Source organism: Pagrus pagrus, assembly GCF_965226575.1.
Source record: "Pagrus pagrus genome assembly, chromosome: 16".
Taxonomy (NCBI): domain Eukaryota; kingdom Metazoa; phylum Chordata; class Actinopteri; order Spariformes; family Sparidae; genus Pagrus; species Pagrus pagrus.
The window spans coordinates 4,896,625-4,918,758 of record NC_140200.1 but is presented as its reverse complement, the minus strand read 5'-3'; the positions used below and the strand labels follow the sequence as shown (position 1 = coordinate 4,918,758).

The following is a 22,134-nucleotide window of genomic DNA, read 5'->3' as shown; positions in this document are numbered from 1 at the left end:
CGTGGTCGAGCTCGGTCTAGGGTCCGGGCCGTGTATTTAAAGATTTAAAGACGTGCATGGGTTTTATTTTGTATGCACATGCGATCACTTCTCATTTTCTTTGTTTCCCTTCACACGCTCAGGGACTGCACCAGTGCGATATGTGCATACGTGCTCCAAGGGGGCGTACGCATTTACAGTACATTAAGATCAGCCACAAAAGGAGAGGAAACCCCTTGATGAAAGCACTCGAAACTGTACATGCTTTATCCTGTGCTGCTGAGTGCTGAGGTGAGGAGTAGAGAAGCCAACTTGTACTCTTCGGCTTAGACTTCAGCCCAAACACGTGTCTGGTGGGCAGCTTCTCTTACACATCAAGGGTGTAGGCAAGGATGCTACAAATAGCAACACAGAGGGGGATTTTTATTTCTCTCTCATTACCGTCTTGCACATCTTTCTCGCGCTCACCTTTGCACGTTTCAAAACAGGCTCCCCTGCGTCTCTCGGGGCTTTAATTTTTCCTTAAGAGCACGGTTCAGTCTCCGGGCTTCAATGCATTCTGATAGCACATAACAGAGTTGACATGTCAACACAACCTTGGTCAGCAATCACGCAATTTCCATAGAGATAATGAGGGCTTTTAACATTCCTGTTGCACCAACAAGATTGTGCAAATACACGCAGGCACACACACACACACAGAGAGTGAAGGGGCATGATGACCCGGTAGCAGCACTGAGATGTGTTTGTGGTTGCGGTGGCTTGATAAGCAGGATGCCTACATGAAAATGAACGTGATAAGACACTGCACATTGTGCTCCCGCTCGCTAGACGTGAACCACTTCGATCCGATGCTATCACACGACTCTTGGCAGCCGGCTAGCAGTCGGGGTAACGCACTCGCCACAGAATTTTAAAGATAGCATTTATAGACCAGTCACCACGCAGATATATTGCAGCTCGTGGCGATGAGAAAGGAGGCTCTGTTGGATTTCGCTGAAGGAATGGAAATTCTGGACCAAAAAACAGTTCACATTGTGGCCATTCTCGGTCATTTGAAGCAATCATAGAAGACTGCGTGGACGCCAAACATCCTCCCGAGACCGCAGTGAAAATGTTTGAGCCATGACAATTGCCAGTTGTTGATCAGAAGTCATCTTAGTCTGAGCCGGGGCCCCGGATTGATTCGAAAATCTGTAGGAGTGATTATGAGACAGGAAGGTGGGAGGCTTTGAAACTGAAACCAGCCCAAATGGAATCAGATGCATGTTCAGCCAACCGCCATCAGCCCACTGCTGGCTGCCTAAAAGCTTCTGACCTTTGAGAATTAGACGGATATGGAAATTGTTGCTTAACAGGTTTTCAACACACACAAACACACGGCCTGCATGATAATGCACATGAATACACACACACAGGTTCTTGGCTCTGGTGACTCTGCAAACACACTCAGAAAAATATCTGCAATTCAAAGGCACATACCAGCACTAATTCAGTCCGTAGTGCATGTTGGAAGTTGCACCTTATTATTTGCTCTCTAAAAGGCGTGATCCACCAGAGAGAGCAGGTAGTAACTGAGCATTTTGACTCCCCTCCACTTCAGGCAGGCACACCAGGAGGAATGAAGCGGCTGGCTGCCTCAGATGACTCATCCCCATTGATGAGCTTAACAGCCATCAATTCCACTCTAGGGAGCAGGGCCCAGCACTCTCCCCCACCCGCCGCACTTCTGCCTGGGCTAGGCTTCCTCTACACTCCCCCTCTCTCCCAGCAGAAGGCCTGGAGCTTAAATTAGAGCTCTGGCAGCGGGCCATGTGAGAGAGGAGCAGTGAGCAGGCAGCAGCCATTCATTCCTCTGGAAGCCTGAGTCAGATTCATTGTAACACAGAGACAGGGCTGGGGGCTGGCTGAGAGTGGGCCTGTTAGTTTTTCCACAATGGAGCCCAGATAGTCTTCTTCTGCAGAAATGTTCCATCACAGTTTTAGGGGGGGAAAAAAAAACTGCTGTCAGACTGCAACTCAGCACAAATGACAGTTTGGCAAATGGCTTTTCATATTAAATCTGTTGATGTAAAATATCCATTTCATCCATAAACACATGTGCTTCATTAAAGCAAACCATATGCACATTTTAATTTGATAAATTTATTTATTTATTTGCAAAATAAGGCTACATAATAAAGCTAATACTGTACAGTAAAAGAGACAGTCTCCAGGATAAAATGTTGGCAGTTGCAACGCTGCTGCAAACCACTGACACGTTCACATTTTGCACCTGTCATAGGCCTGTATCATATCGTCACTTCTACAAAATGTGTCCTATCACAATCACATTACATGTTTATGACCCGGCTTTCATAACGGGGGGTGGAGGGGGTGGTGTTAGAGGTACAGGCGAGAATGCTGACAAGCCACTGACCACATTTCAAGATTGGGTTTTGACATTATAAGCATGACATCACTGGATATTTTTAAGAAGACCTCGGGGCAATATACAGCCTCGTTTCTGGTGACAGGAACTCAATATCTTTGATGGAAATCAGACAGCTACCGATGTGTTTGTGGCGACCAAACCAGGCCAAAAACATGATCTTATCCTAACTCTAACCATGTGGTTTTTGTGCCTAAACCTAACCAGAGCATAACAACTGAGCATAAAGAAACATAAAGTAATGTAAAGGTTCAACTGCAGAAATGCATATTACCAAAATGTGTTATGGGAACTGGGTTGGACAGTCAATCTTCAATCTTAACACACACACACACACACACATCCACACTGTATAACTATGCTGGGCACCACAGTGGCAAAGGGACTAAGCTCAGTACCATGAACACTGCAACGTTCCTGATTCAAATGTGGCCTGGGACCACTGATGCCAGTCATCCCCCCTGTCACTCTCCCCACATTACCATCTGCTTCTCAGCTATATAATGCAAAATGCTGGCCACAATGCCAGAGTAAATCTTAAATGGAAAAACCTTCTGCGATGGAGAATGCTGAGGATGTGTAAATAAGCCTCTCCTAAGAATTCACAGCAAGATATATTCATGATGGGAAAACAACAGATGGACACAAATCTTTTCAAAGGCCATAATGGGACAAGTCACAACTATTTCTCATCCCAGCCACCCAACAGGCCAGACTGTAATGAACAATATTGGTTTGAGATGTTTTAAAAAGTATCCAAAATGAGAATGGTGGACAATATGCAAGTGTTGGTAACCGTGAGGAGTTAATACTTAATATAAAAAGGGCACCTGTTGTATGCGGTGGGGCACCAGAGCACACAAAGTCATGATAAGAGGGCACTTTATCACGTTCGTCCACTGGAAGGGCATCCTAGAGGGCACTTTATCAAGACGTGGGCCTCGAGGTCCTAAAAAAAGATAAGTAATGATTAATTAATCATTCATTCATTATTTTAACTTGGAAATACATTGAGGAAGAGACCTAGCTGGATAAAGCAGCAAGAAAGGAAAACAGTAAGCTTAGATAAATTGACGATAAAAAGAAAACTCCATAAAGTAAACCATAAAGTACCGTGTGATGCACTACTTTACGTAAGAGTGCACAAAAATAGTAACTAATTGATGAGTCATTATTATCTCTGTGACATCAAGCAGCTGAAAAGCAGATAAACAGGACTCAAGGAAGTGGTCAGTGTGTTGATTTTGTAGATATCTATGAAGTAATCATTACATAATGTTTCATTTATACAGTATCTCAAAGTTTGTTCTCAAAAACCTCATCATTAACTTCTATACAGTCCATATAGTAGGATTGTGTTTACCTTATTGTAACATGTTACCAGTTATAAGTAATGGATCACACGTGCAGATCTTTGAGGATATTGTTAATATATAATATGCTGGTGTTGCCTCAATGGCTACTCTTTCTGCTGCTATGTCCTCAATATGTGATCAGTCTGGCAACATTAGCCACACATCATGTCTGAAACATATCTTAAAAGGAAGCGTGTTAAGGCCTCACAGCAGCACTACACCATGTGCAGTGTCACACACTCTGTTGAGCTGGAATCGATACAAAGTGAAAGCCTTATTACGCCGCCATCTGCGATCCATTGTTGTATAATATTTGATATTTTCTCTCATTCCGATCCCTTTGTTTTCCGCGCCTCCAAAGTGTGATGTTATCACTGTCTGAGGAGATTGCTTTTCGGTGCGCTCCCTCATTTCTTTGGCAGTTATTACATCTGAAGTCAGAGAGGTCAGCGCAACATATTGCACAGGTTGTAGAAAGCCATCTGTTAGATTTCATATAATGTAGCGGCCCGCTGGCACTCGTGGCACATTTCAGAGCAATAATACACCATATCCAAAACTACATCCCCAAAGTAATTTACACAGCAACATCTCTGACAGGCAGACAATATGTGCTGTGGCTGTGCCACATCTGATACAGAATTGCATCACAGTAGGCCACATTTCATTGAATGATATCAGATACTGAAGCGGCTTCATGTCTGCAGGCTTTTGTGACTTTTAAAGCAAATGTGTGAGCATCTTATTCCTCTAATCACCATTCTTAGCATCATGATCATCATAATCATCATCTGTTGCAGCAGCAGCAGCGGCAGCAGTGTAGTTGCTGGAGTCACTGTTATCATCATGATCCTTATTAACAGTCTTTGTCATTCTAAATAAGCAAAGAGGGGTATTGTTCACACGCTCTTCTGCCATTATATGAGAGCAAAATGGTCTAAATCTGCTTAATAATTCTTTAAAAGTCACATTTCGCCTTGTGATAATGGAAATGTGGCTCATCACAGCTGAATTAACTTAGAGTCAACAGCGGCTCATCATCAGTAAAGTTAATGGTGATGTCACTGGTCAGGGTTGAATGTGACTACAACATCTGTTTAGTCTGACGGAGAGCACTGTGAAGGGAACGTCTCTCTCCTCGGGAACTTTGTGAAAGCAACCGCATGACAGTATCCACCTGGGAAGAATAGTTGACCAGACTGCACAATTTCCACTGTTTTTTTCCCCCCCTCATTTAATATACTTCATTATATCACAATGGAGATAAAGATATGCATCCCGCATTTTTTAGTGATTGTTTTTAATTATGTTACAACAGCGGCTCTCATTTGCAGGTCATTTCTCTGCAGGAAATGGGTAGAATTTTCCAAGGCTGCAATAATTACATCATGCTTGTGTTATTTGCATCTGTGTGAGTGTGTGTGTGTGTTCTCGTGTGTCTCGTGCGAGCGTGTGCTTTGTGCGAAAGGAAAGCGAGGAAGAGTAATTAGATTTTAGAGCAAATGAAATCAAATGAAAATGGAGATGTGTGTGAATCTGTGGGTAAATAACACTGGAGGGGGGAGGGGGAGGGAGGGAAGTTAGTTGCACTCTGAACACATCACCTTTTTCTTTTGTTTGGAGCACGAAGGCTGTGTTTATTGTTAACACGCTAATGATGACCCACGATGGGGACTTTAAATGATGACCTTCGGAAAACAAAGGAACCTGGTGGGAATGCAAGTAGGCGAAACTTTCTATTCGCTTTTATTTGCTTACACAAACACACCTGTGAGGTCAGCGTTAAGCCCCAGACCCTCTGAGTCAGCAGAAAAGGGGCGGCTAAGGAGCTGCACTGAGAAACCGGCAGCTGAGCCGTTCTCATCCTCGACCTTATCTCCCTGATCTGTGCTCCACTTGCAGAGGTGTGCTGCTGAAGGGGCTGCCCTGCTCCGAGAAGCAAAAATAACCATCAAAGATACAATCACTGAGATGATATCTTGAAAGTCTGCTACCCATAATGCTCCACCCACCTCCACCACCCCCTGTCTCTTTATGATGTACCACATTAGAGACTTATCTGAAATCGGACTTAAAATGACTTACTGGGCCGATCTGGCAGACAATATAAAAGGTTATGGTAATGGCTATCTGAGCTTTCATCAGAGGGCTTTCCAGACCTTTTAAGCACTGAGACATGGCAGCCCTTCTCATTATCCGTTTCTATGTACACCATCATTTTCAGAAATATAGTAGGAAGGAGAGGATAAAAAGCGGAGAAGCATTCCTCTGTTCTGGCCTCCACTGATGCTGTGGTAGTAGACAGCAGTCATTTGAGTCGTAATGGCATGCTAAATACACTGACCCATGCCCAGCGCTGATTGCCACAGGCATGGTTTGTTTGACATGCCAGCCTCTGTTAGTCAGATATGGTAGAAACAGATCATTACTGTCACAGCTAATGCTGCTAATGTTGCTTACTGTGACAGTAATCGCAGGTCCTTCACTCCTCCCTTTTCTCTTTCTCCCCTCTGTCCACCCTCCTTGTTTGTCTCCGGCAGGCTGGAGGCTATTCCGCCCGAGGCGAGGGCCTTTTGAGACGACACTCAATTATTATCTTAATAGCCGCACATCGTGAATACATGACATATTCAGAGCCGTGCGGCAAACAGCCCACACAAGAATCTCTGAAACGGCTACAGAAGGCAGGCATTCCCATCGCGACTCTCATCATCTATCCATTCATATTTTTCCCCTAACTAAATGATGCATGCTCCTATCTGATATCTGCTGCCCTCAATCTAGCGTGGCCTAGATTCTCAATTTGCAACGACAACTCTCCCATCCACATTTCACAGTACAATAAGAGGCTTCTGCCTATTTTGATTTCTCTTAAAGGCAACGTCTAGAGTAAATACGGAGAGTGTTTTTTGTTTGAACTGATTGTCATGCGGCAGTTATCCCCGCTGTCTCCAACAAGGGATTGTTTGACACCCACAGTATAATGAGTGATTGCACAGAAGAAGGATTTCAAAGCCACCTTATGGGTTTGTGTGCAGTGTGTGTGTATCTGCACCTGCCAGACGCACAGACACTAGGATTGTCGCACGAGACGCAGCAGCAGCAGCACTACAGGCAGGAAGTTGAGCCAAAGTGATGAAGCAAGTGATGTCCTCACCATCACCTCATCAACATCTACTTCACCGCTCTGTCCCCGCTGCCTCCACATGTTGTGTGGGACTCAACCTGTTCTGATTGTTCTGCACAATAACGGCATAAAGATAATTACACAGTGGTTATTATTTCTCCGAAATTGAAACGAGGAGAAGCTGCTGCCTCACCCGAATGGATTTCATTTGTATGGATTTCAATTTGAGCGTTGCATGCTCGGAAAAGCTGCTTCGGAGGCTGTTCCACCCCATCAGGAAAAAAACATGGGAGAGAGACGGCGTTGCATATAAAAACGAATACAACATAATGAAGCGGTAATTCACTTTAGATGATGGAAGTGGCAGTAAGCCGACCGTAATCATGCTGTGATGGAGTTCTGTGACTGCATCGTGATGCATGGTATAGCAGGAGGAAAGTGAATTATGTCTCCTCGCCATAATTTTCCTTTCTAAGCAGGCATGAAACGTACCTTTTGGCAACAAACCGGCTCACAAACCGAGCAGTGTTCTCTCCCAGGAGATTAGACCACGGGGTCCCTTATGTGTGTTTCACTATGTGTGTGTGTCTCGTGTTTGTGTTTATGTTTGCGGTCCTGTAAAATATTCCCTGGGGGATGGAGACAGGTTGCCATGGCAGCAGCTTGAATGTTGCGTGAATTGCAGCGGTGTGTGTGTGTGTGTGCGTGCGCGCGTGTGTGTGTGTTCCCATGCAGAGGCCAGACAAGGACAGGGTGCTCTCGTCATTTTGTAGCTCATCATGCGGCTCTGAATCACTGAGAAAAAGACTAGTTTTAAGTGACCTTTCAGAGTGTGAATATCTTTTCTATGCGACCAAAATGTGCTCACATCAGACATAATAGCTGCTGCATAGATATATCCACATTACCATTCATTCATGCCAAAGCCACCTGAAAACGCTGTATGTCTGCATTTGTGTTCAATACAGTGCATGTTATACATTTTCATGCTTAAAGTAACCCCTTCAATAATTACTCTTTTATTATTTGTGATTGTTTGCATGATATGTTTACATTTACATGGGCAAAATTAGAAAATTCCTGAATATAACACAGCACAACTACACCACACCTTCCACAGTTCGAGCATTCTCTGTGTCCACATCAACGAACTTCATGTTGCTCAGTTCCTATATCAGCATACACCTTCTGTTTTAATAGTCATGTCGTCATACTTCCACAACAACAAAACCAGGAACAGTCAGCATTTATTATTTCCTAGCACGCTCCTACATTGGAAATATAAAATATAATTCCCACTAACATTTTGTAAAATGTGGTCAGAAAGTCCTCATTGCCAGCTCCTAATAATGATATCGAATGTACGTCAGTAGCAGCAGCCCAGTCTCCAGGACGGTATGTTGGCAGTCAACGTTACTGCAAACCACTGATACGTTCACAAGGGCTATGTGCCGTATTGACATTCCTACAAGACATTACATGTTGACGACCCGATATTCATATCAGGAGGTGGAGGCGATTGGAGTCAGGCGAGAAGATACTTTTGACTGGGGATCACAGCGTTTCAACATTTATAGAGTGACAGACAACACTGAATATTTTTAAGGAAACAAAAGTTTTTTAAGCTAAAACACGAACTTTTCTTGAGCCTTACTCTGTGGTTTTTGTGTCTGAAGTGTTAGCACAATGTCATCACAAGATAAAAATTGAAACAAAAGATTTCAACGTACATTTCCAACATGTATTCTGGCGTTTGGTAACTTGGATGATTGGGTTCATATGGGTCCTGGAACCGACCCGATTTGGCACGCTCTTCCACTCTATGCATTGTGTATGTGTTAGTTTTTGTTTATCTGTATTCGCACAAATCTATTCAGGAATCTGCAAAATATAAACTGCAATCATAAAGACCTTAAATCTAAATTTTAAACTTGAGACGAGGCCTCAAGATTAGATACTAAGCACAAATGTTCATTTGTCCTGTCTTGGTTCATACGGCATTACTTAAACAGTGTTACACATCACTGAACTCAACTGGACTATGTGAGGGAACCCACATGAGACTCTAAACCTGACACCCTCTGTGCCCTGAGGCCAAAGCGATAGCCACTGAGCCACCAGGTGTTTATTTGTAGTCTTCTATGTATTAAAAGATCTCAAGTCAGCAGACCACATAACCAAAGATCACATGTCTTTACTGAGTCGTCGCTGTCCAGATGTGTTATATGGCTCAAAACACTGCCAGTAGCACGATGTGAGCATAAGTGAATAGAATTAAAGATTTAAACTGGAACGGGATGATTCAGTTAATCCATGAGACGTTTTTTAAGCATTACAATAACCTGAACTGAACTCTCCTGACTGTGCTGGACTCCTGTGCTGTGACTCCCCTCTGCAAATTGTGGAGAGTTGTGACTGACTCATCACTAGTGAATGCAGTACAACGTCGGTGTGTTTGCCTTGCGTCTCCAAAATGTCAAGTGCTCTGGAATTTTAATAAATCCACCTTGTTTTTCTTTCTTCCCCGTGACGCCTTAGGCAGTTCCATACAGGTGTCGCAGTGCCAGGAAATATCCTCTACACGTGGAAGACAATATCTGCCGTCACACAGAGCCGAGAGAAAAACATCAAGACACCGACGACGTTGCATTTGCTGGGGATCTCTTCCATTATCCTGGCAGCTTCGACATGTCATGCTCGGTGCCTTAATGTGCCTGTCACTTTAAAAAATACATACTGCACATTGCAACAATATCGTTATGTCTTTCAAACAGTCAGCAATTTCGCTTGAGGACATTCACATTCATAATTATTGTCATCCGAACCTATAAACTGTCACATAAATGAGAGATAGACGAGGCGGTGAAATGCTTTTTTTTTTTGCTTTGCAGCGCAGCCATTTGGAAGGCTTAAGCTGCTAAAGCTGTGTGATTTCACTTCTGCGGCTCTAATGTATGACTATTATTAACCTCTCCACTTATGAGTGAGTGAGTCACCCTGTCCAGTGACAGTGCTGCCACAAGTCCTCACTCAGCTGTCTGACTTCATGAAGGAGAGATCCAAGCCAGTGACGCCAATCCTGTCTCCCCCTCGAGCCAAGATCCTTCCTCTCCGCGCAGAGGAGGTCTCGTCTGCGTGACCTGCCACTCACAGCTGCACAAAAAATGTCTCGCTGAAAAGCTCTTCGGGCGGTGCATCCGCAATTCGTCAGTATGGGACATTTTATCGTTTGGATGTCGTCTAATGTCGCAGCACATAAACCTTTGGTCAGAAGCCAGAAGGTTGAATTAAGGTCAAAGGAAGTGCCAGTGTTTATTTAATCGGCTGGATTATCCCCTTGGGTTTACCCTGACGCCGAGTGGACAATTCTTTCAAGCAATGTGTTCATTAATTTTGCGCTCAAGCATTTCCTGTACTGCCTTAAGTGGACAAAATGATGGGAAAGTCATGTGAAGGGGCCAAATCATACTGTATGGAACATTTTAGGCTAACCAGCAACCCGGTATCACAGTAGTTAGTGAAACGGTGACGACATTTTGGATTGGATTGTTTTCATGACATTCAGTTCAAGTTTTTTTAATGGAAAATGTGTGTATGAATGTTAGTTGCATGGGATCATGGGAGCTGTTGTCTTATATTCTTACTCGCTTTCACTGTGCTGTTCAGCCGGCCTCACGGGCTCCATTTTGACTCACATAAAATGAAGGTTGCATTGCGGCAGCACTTCGGCCGTTGCGCAACCAAAACAAGAAGGGGCATTGTTTTCCCAGGTCACTATCCCCAGGTCACGGCGGAGCGACTGGAATAACTGTGGAAACACTATACTGCGAAAGAAAAGGAACCTGCTAATGGAGGAGGCAAAGAAGGCGAAGTGGGAGAGTGACAGAAACCGAGGTAAGAGGTGGATGTAGTGGATCATAATTCAGTCGGAGACATGGTGCAGGCGCAAGAGACAGTTGTGCTGACAGTCACAAAAATATTTCTATGTCCATGAACATGAATCCTGTAGATTATATTTCAGAGACTGCTGTGAGACTTTGTTGGATCAGTGTGTGTCATTTTTCTTTACCCTGCAAAAAAAGATATTAAAGGAGACATTATGAGCAATTTTAGGTTCATCATTTTATCTTGGGTTACTACTAGAATAGGTTTACATGCTTTAGTGCTCAAGCACAGTATTCCCCCTCTGTCTAAAACACTTTCTTTTAGCTCCTGTCTCTTTAAGGCCCCCATTCCCGATACCCAGTCTGCTCTGATTGGTCAGCTCACACACGCCTGAGCCAGCACCGCTTCCCGTGTCTCCAGTCGGCTCTGTTAAGTGTGTTCAGCTTCCAGTTAGCTTCACTTCTATCGTGAATATAGGCATGAATTATGCAAATATGTGACATGGTGACGTCGTGTGATATCAAGAAGTCACTGTATTAGAGGCAGGACTACTGACGAGGCCTTTTCGGACACTTCAGGAGCAGTGTTATCTGTGGGAGAAAGGAGCTTTGGGCTATTAACTTTCAAGACCTATTATATCCGCAAGAACCTATAAAACACACTGAAGGAAAGGATTAAAAAAAAGCATAATAGGTCAACTTTAAGGGCTCCCTTGACATTCAGCTTTCTTTGAGGATACATAATATACCGTATGCTATACAGTACATAACAGAGCTTTAAGTGTCCTCATTGTCTTGGAAGAGATGGCAGCATTCCTATGTTGAATGCATCCATCATAATGAAAAAGGGCACTTTTGAGCCTCTTAGGATAAAGAAAATAACACCATGCACTTCCACAATTACCAATGGGAGCGTTCCTTTTGTCATTTAAAGCTGTAAATTGGTACTGAAAACAACCTTGCAGGTGTAACTGTGCTACTTTTTTATGATTGCAATTGTGACCAGTTGTGTGCGTACCGGAAAGAACTGGAAAGAAAATGTGAGCGTCGTTTCTTTCCTCTCCTCCCTCGCTGTCCTCAAATCCACAGCTCCATCCCTCACTCTGTTGGTTAAAAACAGGCCTACGGTCCCAAAGCGCCGTGAAGAGCTGAATGTGGCACATGTACCCATCCCCAAAATAACTTGTTTTTTTCACTCACATGAAATTGAGGGGTACTGCAGCTGTTGCCCTGCACCAACGCGCTTCACTGCGGGGTCATAAAAAGAATGAGTATCCTGGGAATTTGTATAATTCTCACCAGTAAATATAAAAATAAACCTAAAGAATCCATGGGAGCAGCGTCTGCAGTCAAAACAGCCCTGAGAATACCTCTGTTATTAACTTGATGTCAGCGCTTTCATTATGACTGTTTCTCATGTTTATCTTGCAAAGCAATCTTTGCCTTTACTTGATTCGATCTGTTGCCCTTTACTCCCACATATTTCTGCATCAAACACGTCCGTTCCTCTACACAACTCTCCAGCTGCGTGACGCGAAGCTTTCTCCCCACCCCGGTTTCCAAAGACAACGCTGGGGGAAGAAACAACACTTTCTGACACTTTCATTCCCCTTTTCTTCTTCCCTCGCTCCCTCCACCGCTCGTCACGTTCTCCTGCTGCCTGCTTTTCCATCCTCTGTCCTCTCCCACACACCATCATCTCCTCTCACTCGCTGAATGATCTCATCCCTCCTATGCCTCTGCATCTAAATTCTCGCGTATGTGATCGGATTTCTCAGTGGAAGTTGCCCGCAGGGTGTGGATGTGACAGCGACGATCCTTTGCTGGTGTCAACATGAGCTGGCTATCTGCGTTGCTATGTGACAGTGGGAAAATTGGCTATTTTCTGAATGTACAATGATGGAAAATAACTCTTAGTTGAGTGGGTTTCTGTGAAGCGCTCTAATGAATTTCAAATGAGTGCAACCACTGTGGAAAACATTCCTCTGGTGGTCTTAAGGCCTTCCTGTACTTCAACAATGCAGAGGGAACTGACCTAAGGTCTTCTGCAGGTCAAAACAACCTATTAAGAAGCTGGTAACATAAAAAAACATCACTCCGGGGATCCAGAGATGCTCACCCATCCTCATTGACCTCTGCAGTCTTCCAGGACATCTTGCTCCGGTGGTACAAACACGAACACGTCATAAGCTCTGGCTTGAAGGCACTGCTGGGGCAGCCCGCCGTTACTCCTCGGCATGTAGGCGTGTCTAGAGAGCTGATGAGCCTCAATGGATTTTCTCGAGTGCCGCTCTCCACTGAAAATGAGTCACACCGTGTATCAGGGAATGGGGGCAAAAGGAATCTTTGGGGATTATTATTCTGATTCATGCACAGCTGTGGTTTAGGCTTAACAGAATCCCTATTTGGAGTCAGAGCGATGGGCAAATGCATGAAACAGAATATATGGATGTTTATCCAGGGTGCTCTGTAGTAACCTGCGACATTTCTGTAGCTCAGTAGCATGTCGATATTGTTTCTCGACTGAATAGGTGAGACAAAAGCGCAGCTACTGTACGGCGAGGAACGTTCTAGCGTTAAAAACAAAGACTAAAGTGGGAGGCTCGGAGATTATATCACAGAAAACATACATACACATAAGCTCGAGGACCGGGATGTAAAAGCTTGTGGGTGCAGCCACATTCTGCAAATGCGAAACCGCCGTTTCTGAGATGAGAGGCCTCTGTGTGAAAAATGCATTTCCATGTTGCGGGGGTTTATTCAGGCAGGCGGCGAGAGACGAAGATTTAGAACCATGCGCGTTTGTGTATGCGTGTGTGTGTGTGTGTATGCGTGTGTGTGTGTGCGCTGCTGCTGCTACTGCCTGCAACCAGAGGAATAAAGGTTAAATCGAACACTTCTGTCAGTGTCTAGCGTCCAGCTGCAAGCATTCCTCTCACCGCCCCGGATTCCTACGTGGAATTGCACAATCCTGCTGTCACACCCCCTGGTAATCTAGGAAGAACAATGAATAATGAACCTCCTCCGTCCTCCGCTTTGTAATGTATTACAGGGGGCACAACGCGGCAAAGACAGGAATTCGTTACGAGAGGCGGCTCTAAAGTGCTCAGCCAGCTTTTAATAATATCTGTGGTCAAAGATCTTTTTTTTTTTTTCTCCCACACTGTCTCAAAAAAAAAAATCTGGAATATAATTCCATATCACAGCGAAGCTAATACCTTGCTTTTACATATCAAACACCCAGGCACATTAGCATTTATTTTCTCTCAAGTTCAAAGCCAACCACTGATTTAATGTCACCACACGCTTAAAGCCACCTCACACTCGTGCCCTTTCGAAGCCCCTTTAATCTTGTCATCAAGTGTTTCATGCTCCTATATGCCATTTGAGCATTTGTATTTATAACTCATGCTTTATATCCTATCATGAATGCGTGTTTCTGCTGCGTTCACTGTCATTTCAATTGACAGGAAAGAGAAATATCTTGCATCATTAGCAGGTTTTTAAGCGTTTTTTGCTGCATTTTATCCAATATTCATTCTTTATTTATTTGCACTACTTGTACTACTCACTACACAGAAACGCTGACATGTATACAGACTCTTCGGCGTATGCTTTTGATGCCACTGGTGTTTTTGATATATACTCTACACCTATTTTCTTTGCGCATGCTACTGCACAGTCCTGTGCTGCACCATTCACCGCTCTTTATTTATTACCTTAATCTCATTTGTTCAGTTCTTGTTGTCCATGTTCCTCGCTGTATGTCTTTTCCAGTGTAGTGCAGAGAGCAATGTAGACCGGGGTCAGCTGATGGCCCCCTTGGTGCCCCTATGTTCAAAGGAGTGCTGTGAAAGTGCCCCAAGGGTAGATAACACAGGATAGTGCCCTCCAAGTTGTTGTCCAAGCTGTCTCTTTACTATAAATATTTCACAACTGTCTGTGCGTTGGTGCCCCCCCCTGCATACATGTGGTGCCCTTTTAATTTTTTTTCGCCCCTGCCCCTCAAACATCCTGAATCCGCCACTGCCGGGGTCAAATTTCAAAAAAAAAAAAAAAAAAAAAAGGAAATGACAGTGAACTGAATATCTTTGGGACATCAGATTAGGCTCTTGGAAACACATTTCTCAGACCAAACAACTCATTCACTAATCGAGAACAATCATCAATGAAAGCAACCCTTAGCTGCAGCCCTTTTCTAACGTAACAGCTGCATACAGAGTGTGTTCTTGCAGATGCACATCACTGATGCATGGCTGGATGCTGTACATCTGCGTGCTATCGTGAGAAAGGAAAGGAGAGAGAAAAGAGAGGGATCCCCCCTCGCTGCTTTCCCTTGAATGACATTTGCAGGAGGAAACACATTTGTAACACAGCACGTACAGTAGCTATACTCTCACTCGCATCACCCCCCCCCCCACCTCCTCCTCCTCCTCCTCCCCCCCACCACCACCATCCAATTTACCAGCGTGCGATGCATTTAGAGTCCTGGGAGTGGGGGAGGAGGAGGGAGGAGGAGGAGGGGGGAGGAGGTGCAGCCACACTACATGGCTCTCACATGACTGCGCTGCACATTATAACCCAGCTCGGAAGCCAATGGGGTTTCGCTGTTGGAGTGACGTCAGGGGGGCGTGTCGGTATCCTCTCTCATGTGTGCGTACGTGTGCATGTATGTGTGCGCGTGCATGTGCAGAACCCCCCCCTCTCTCCCCTCCTCCTCGTCCTCCGCCAGGCAGCAGGCAGGCAGGCAGGCAGGCAGCAGCTCCCCTCGCTCCAGTCTGTACAGGCGCAGTGAGTGCAAGTGTGTGCAGCTCGGCTGGCCTCCCCTCCGCACTTGAATGGACTAGATTTCCCCCCTCGCCGGCCACGTAAGAAGCACAGCAGCACCACGGGAGAGAGGATGTCCTGCTGAACCAAAGGGATAGGCCTGGGAAAGTCGGCCGGCCGTCCCTTTCTTCCTTCCTTCCTTCCTTCCTTCCTCGCTTCCTTCCAGCCAGCAGCAGCAGCAGACACACAAACACAAGACGACACTTTTCTCCCCATTCGGACCGGACCGAGAGAAAAGAGAGAGGACGTCGACTCCCCGCGCGCACAAAGAGCTCCAGCAGCGTGGTTTCTGTTTTTTTGTTTTTTTTGTTTGTTTGTTTCATCCGGATGGGGTTTTTCTCCTTCTTGTGCTAGATGACAATCGCCGTGCACGGATAATATGATCCCGGGGAACAAGGCCGTGCACTGACCTGGTACTGGTTAGCTAAAGGAAGCTAACTAGTTAGCTCTGCACCTGCTAGCCATCATTTGTCTGTCAAAAAGATTTCGGCTAAAATCCGGCAGCAGCTTTGCAAAAACTTGCTCTCTGCATTTGGTTTTGCTCGTGCATTTGTCGTGTTTCGTCCCCTCCTCTCTCTGTGCCTGCGAGCTGCATCCAACTAAATTGTTTCCGTTTTATGAAACGTGCCATATAAATATATAAATATATATATGTACCATTAACCGGCGAGATAAGCTAGCAAACAAGCTGCTGCTGCTGCGGGGGGTTAACTCTTCATTCATTGTGAAAAGCTGACTTTCTGGTCGCCTTTGTTTCACTTCAGTCGCTCTGCTAACGCGGATGAAATTGCAGCAGGTCTGTGCAAAGGGGTGTTCAGTCGACTTGGGGGCAGCAATCCTGTCATTTTAGCCCGGCTTCACCTCCTGAATGGAAAACAAAGGGGGCCAAATGAACAGTTGAAAAAATTACAGACCCTCCACCACCACCACCGAGCCAGCCCTCCTTCCTGTCCAGTCTGCCTCCAGTCTCCAGCAGCAAGGTGCATTTAAAAACCACCCGTTTTTTTTCCTACTTTTTAAATTCAAGATTCATTAAAAAGCACCGGACGATTTGTGGCATTTTTTTTTTTTTTTTGCAGCCGACTTTAGGTGCACGAATCGAGGAGGAGGAGAACAAGGAGGCGCCCCCCTCACCCACCCCTCGGTTTTGTGGAGTTATCGCACTTATTCCTCATGAACATACAGAGGTCAAATCCAATTAACATTTCACGTTATGGGAGATCGCGGCACAAATCGCACGATTTCGAAGAATTGTCTTGCTTAAGGACTACAGAGTCGCACCAGAGCTTCAGCCCCAACCTCGGGTCCCCCAGCCCGCCGGAGACCCCGGACTCCTCGCACTGTATCTCCCGCATCGGGGACTACCTTTTGTTGGAACCACTGGAGGGAGACCACGTTTTCAGAGCCGCCCACCTGCACAGCGGGGAAGAGCTCGTGTGTAAGGTTAGTAGGCACAGTAATGGTATCCTACCTCCTTTTAAATTTTTTTTTAAATGCTCCCAGAATAGCCTCTCTGCCTCTGCAAACATAGGTGATCACATTTTCCAGGAGAAAAATCAACTGTTCTTGCAGGTTTTTCTCACCACCTGCATTCATTTTTTGGCTTTATTCCAGTGCATATTGCCCCTGAATGTAAAATGCACACACTTGTACAAAGAAATACTGAGCTGATATGTGTAGGAGCAAATCCACACCCCTCAAACTTTTCAATAATTTGCCTGAATTGTAAATAGAGAGCTGGCACAGGCAGCCCTAATGGAAAAAGTGAATGGGGCGAGCTGCGTGGTTTGGATTGCATGATGTAACGTTGACAAAGGAGTGAGTAACCACGCACACACTCCTCTCCCCTGCTCTTCTCGCTTACATATGGCTTCTCTCTTTTCATAGTGCTCCGCTATAATCCTATTATTTCACCCTGGGATTTATATTTGATGCACGAGCGTAGTCACAATGCACATTTTGCACCGAGCATTACAGGGATCGTGATCTTTTTAAGAGAGAAGCGAACAGGGGCTGGGGAACTTTACAAGTTCAACCAGCTGCTGTGTGACATTGACTCCAGCGTTGACCCCCTCCCCTCCCCTCCCCAACCCAACCATAAGAATAAACCACTTTTCCCCAGAGGTTGGAAACACACCCTTTCCTCACCACATTTATAGCCAGTATTGACTTTGACATATTACTGATTATAAGGGCACAGGGGTTATCCCTGAGGTACATTCCAGCTTTAAGCAGGCTTAAGTGGATTGATGAATTGAGACAATAGTTACATGCACCGTTGGACTCGTAAGGCATGACATATCCGGTAACCCGTACCTTTTGACTCGAGATAATGTTTCGTCATGGCAATAACAAATTAACGGCCTTTGGCACAGCCTGTGAGCTAACTGCCTTTTGACCTCATCTTGTTTTTCGTGCCGGCGCCAATCAATCCACACTTCGGATTGATCATTCCTGCCTAGCTGGACGCCTTGGTCGCAACTTAAGATCTCGAGAGCTGTGGGGTGTATTCGTATTGACTGCAGGCAGAGGAGCCCTCTCACCTGGGCTGGTTGCTCTGAAAGTCAATTGGTGGTGGTGGTGGTGATGGTGGGGTGTTTCTATGGAAACAAAAGAGACACTGCAACCCCCAGGCTGCAGTACAATACGTTCACTGACACAAGGCTTTCACTTTGCCTCCGTGCAACCGTACTCCCTCTGCGAAAAGAGTAAACACAAGTTTGGTGACACAAAAACAACCACCTAATGAGTCAGTAGCACCAGTAGGTCACCCGAGGTTTAAACAAAAGCTTACTTGGCTCAAAATAGACTGTAAACATAAAGGCTTTCCTCTCTTATGATTGCAGGTTTTCGACATTGGTCGATACCAGGAGTCACTGGCGGCCTACTTCGCCCTGGGCCAGCACCAGCACATTAACCAAATCCTGGAGATCTTGCTCGGGGAGACTCGAGCCTACGTGTTCTTTGAGAGGAGCTATGGAGACATGCACTCTTTCGTCCGCACCTGCAAGAAGTTGCGGGAGGACGAAGCTGCCCGACTCTTCTATCAGATAGCCTCGGCCGTGGCACATTGCCACGACAACGGACTGGTCCTCCGTGACCTCAAACTGAGGAAGTTTGTCTTCAAGAATGAGGACAGGTGAGTTGTGCAGAAAGCATTTTATCCCTGTATATCGACTGTTTGACTGTGTGCACTATTTCTCTGTTTCATCCGTACGTGTGTGTGTGTGTGATATAACAAGTGCCAGGATTAGCTGTGTTATAGTATCTCGGTTTACATGCAGGATGGTGTAAACTGACACGATGCAAAACTGACATGCCTCTCCCAGATGTTATGCAGAGTACAGGAAACATAAGCCCTTTGTGTCTCCCCCGGCTATTTTTGTGAACGAGGTTTAGTGTACACTCAGCATATACAGTATATACAGTGTGTGTGTATATATGTATATGTGTATATATTTATATATATATATGGATTATTGCAGTGCAGTTGTTCCAACGGCAGTTGAACTGAAAAGCAGGGACAAAGACGTTACCAGGACTAGCTTTGGCATGACAGATTTACAATTAAGGCGAGCTTTTGCGATTGCTGCACTTCTGTAGTGATCAGCAGGAGAAATCTGTAGACTCACACTTACACAACAAAGGTTGACTGACCCCTGCTGGCAGCATTTCAAAACTACATGCACATTCAGGCATCTGTTGCCACAGCAACCTGAGAGCTCCTTTTTTTTATTAATGAAGATATATATATTTATATCTAGCACATGTCAGACTAAAAATATTTTATTACACTTTGTACTTATGTCAATGCAAACGCTCAAGGTTCCTAGGGAAACTTCTTTACAGCCGCGTCCCATTGCACAGGCACAGGCTGCGCTTTGATGCCCTCTATCCGAGTGTGTGACGTCACTCTTTGGCGCTAACTGTGGAAAAAGGGAAGTTGAGCTGCCTCACATATTCAGTACAGGTCCAGTGACCTTGAATGCTACACCCGACCCCCACCTCCCCCTCTGCTCCTCCCATTAAATGATTGATGTCAGGTGAATTTAAAGAGTGGTTGGTTCAAGACAGTATTGGGTCACATTTACTATATAGCCTGTCAAGAATCCTCTTACACCCTTTCAGTCCTGGTTCAGTGGGAAGCGACCGTACAGAGACGAGAAGGCGAAGATATTAGCTGAGATATTCTCTGGCTTGAAGCCAAGTGTGTAACAGAAGCAGAGGGGAAGAAGACCACACACAAGAACTATACCTGAGCCGGCTTCCTCGGCAGCTTCCTGAGCTGATTTTTGTCACGCTGCTGTGAACCTTTGACCAAACATCAGCCTGTTTAAAGAGCATCGGTCAAAGGTCGGCCCTCGAATAGAATCAAACACAGCTACTTAAACAGGCCCTGCTGACGTCTTCCTCCTGCACCAAGCTCATGAGACGTTTGAGGATCAGCACGTGGCATCCCATAGCTTAAATAAAGACAACGTGCTGCTATTAAAAAATCTTTTATTTGAATTTCTAAGCCCTCCTTACTGTAATAATAGGTTTGCGCATGTCCTCTGAATGAGCTGTTAACCAGGCAGTGATATGCTGTATTTAAAAAAAAAAAAAGCGCATGGCTCTTTATCTCACAGAGGAACAATGGCCGCTTGGCTCGAGGAAACAATGGAGCGCGCTCCTGGTTTGAAAAATGTGAAAACGCTCTCCAGCATATTAATGAAAGCAAACTATTATTACAGACGATGAACCAGTGAGTGGGCTAAAAAAAGTGTAGGCACGTGTCGCAGATGGCAGAAAATTACAAAACCCTGCACTACTTTGGTTTCCTTCTTGCCAGTGGCTCCCAGTCGTTACTATCACGCACCCCGGCTCATTGTCTGCTGCATCCCGTCTCACGGACCTCACACGCAGATGGCAGCGTTTGCACAGCCCCACAAGTGTCTCTTACCAGGCACGTGGAAAATTTCCCTGCCCGAGCCTCTTAAGATTCTTTAGCGACGACGCTTCTGAACAACCGACCGTTATTATCAGCACTCAACGGTATCATAGCTGCTATTGTGGGGGCTGGTAGAAGAGTGCAAAATGATGCTATTTTGAGGGGGAAGAGCAGGAGGGGAAGAAAAAAAAAAATCCACATTGTCAGGGCCTTAATTCTCGGAGCGAAACAGTTCAATGCATGAAACCTAAGACGATCAGTCACCCATAATTGTGTTTCTTTTCAATTGTGGAGCTCTTTTGGAAAGCCTATTTGTACGTCAATGCTTTTTGGCTGGGCTTTTATCTAAGTGAAAGGAAATGTCAAACTTAAACCCCGAGCATTATGAGCTCTACTTCCTCTGATATCCAAAAGCGATGGATCTAAAACACTCAAGATGTCCATCAGAGCAAATTACCCCACTTGAGTGTCTTTTGTATTCTGCTTTTTGTTAGTTGGCATCCAGAGATTGGAGCTATGATAGTAATAATCACATAATAACATCCAGATTATCAAAAGATTCTATGTGTACATTGTTTTGTTAAGTGCTGTCATCATGCTCAATGGGTTTTTTTTTTTTTTTGTTCCTCTTGTGTGTCTGCAGAAGCCTCGTGAAGCTGGAGAGCCTTGAGGACACTTATATCCTGGATGGTCTTGATGACTCCCTGTCAGACAAACACGGCTGCCCAGCTTATGTCAGTCCTGAGATCCTCAATGCCAACGGCAGCTATTCGGGGAAGGCGGCTGACGTCTGGAGTCTGGGCGTCATGCTTTATACCATCCTCGTCGGGCGCTACCCTTTCCACGACGTTGAGCCCGGCTCTCTGTTCAGCAAAATCCGCAGGGGCCACTTCAACATCCCGGAGACGCTCACGCCCAAGGCCAAGTGCCTGATCCGCTCCATCCTCCGACGGGAACCCGCAGAGCGCCTCACCTCTCGGGAGATTCTGGAGCACCCCTGGTTCACTTCCTCCGGGGCGCTAGGGGGCGCCGTGGTGCACGGCAGAGGGGAAAGGGAGCAGGAGCAGATGGTGCCTGAGGTGAACATGGAGGAGGAGCTGGAGCAGTTCTTCAGCTGAGCAAACAACCAAGCACAAAACAGAAGACTCCGCCACGGTCGGCTCGCCACGCTCACAGCAGAGCCAAAAACAGTAGTTTAGAGATTATATAGGTGAACATTTGTCACTCATAATAAAGGTGTTTCCATCTTGTTTCCTTTTTCCACCATTTCATGGAAAACCTTGAGCCTGGCATGACAAATGGCATCTATACATCACCTGGCGGTGCACCTCCCGTTACGGGGACGGTGCCGCCAGACATGCAAAGTTGCAACCAATGTAGCAAAATGTTCTTTTTGGATCTGTTTGGTTTAATGTGGTGCTCATAAAAGTAGACACATTCACCATTTTTGACACTATGGAAAGCATGAAGGGACATAAGAACACAGGAAACCAAGGAGAACAGTTCAAAGTGAACTGACAAACTGCGACACCACAACTTTTCTTACCGATTTTGTTTTTTCTTTCATAGCTTTAGGTGGTACCAATTAAAAACCACAGACC

General features: G+C 45.3%; 1 protein-coding gene across 1 annotated transcript; it reads left to right on the top strand.

Annotated features, from left to right (window-relative positions):
- The first annotated feature begins 15,517 nt into the window (after positions 1-15,517).
- On the top strand, positions 15,518-21,783 carry trib2 (tribbles pseudokinase 2). The gene is made up of 4 exons (XM_084377633.1): positions 15,518-16,583; positions 16,683-17,046; positions 18,450-18,742; positions 21,177-21,783. The coding sequence occupies exons 2-4, from the start codon at positions 16,777-16,779 to the stop codon at positions 21,649-21,651; spliced, it is 1,038 nt and encodes a 345-aa protein (XP_084233759.1). The 5' UTR covers positions 15,518-16,583; positions 16,683-16,776; the 3' UTR covers positions 21,652-21,783.
- The last annotated feature ends 351 nt before the right edge of the window (positions 21,784-22,134 follow it).

Excerpts from the sequence above, each read along its gene's own strand:
- trib2 (XM_084377633.1), top strand. The coding sequence starts at position 16,777 with ATGAACATACAGAGGTCAAATCCAATTAACATTTCACGTTATGGGAGA. Across the intron at positions 17,047-18,449 it reads GGGAAGAGCTCGTGTGTAAG|GTTTTCGACATTGGTCGATA; the intron begins GTTAGTAGGCAC and ends TTATGATTGCAG. Across the intron at positions 18,743-21,176 it reads GTCTTCAAGAATGAGGACAG|AAGCCTCGTGAAGCTGGAGA; the intron begins GTGAGTTGTGCA and ends GTGTGTCTGCAG.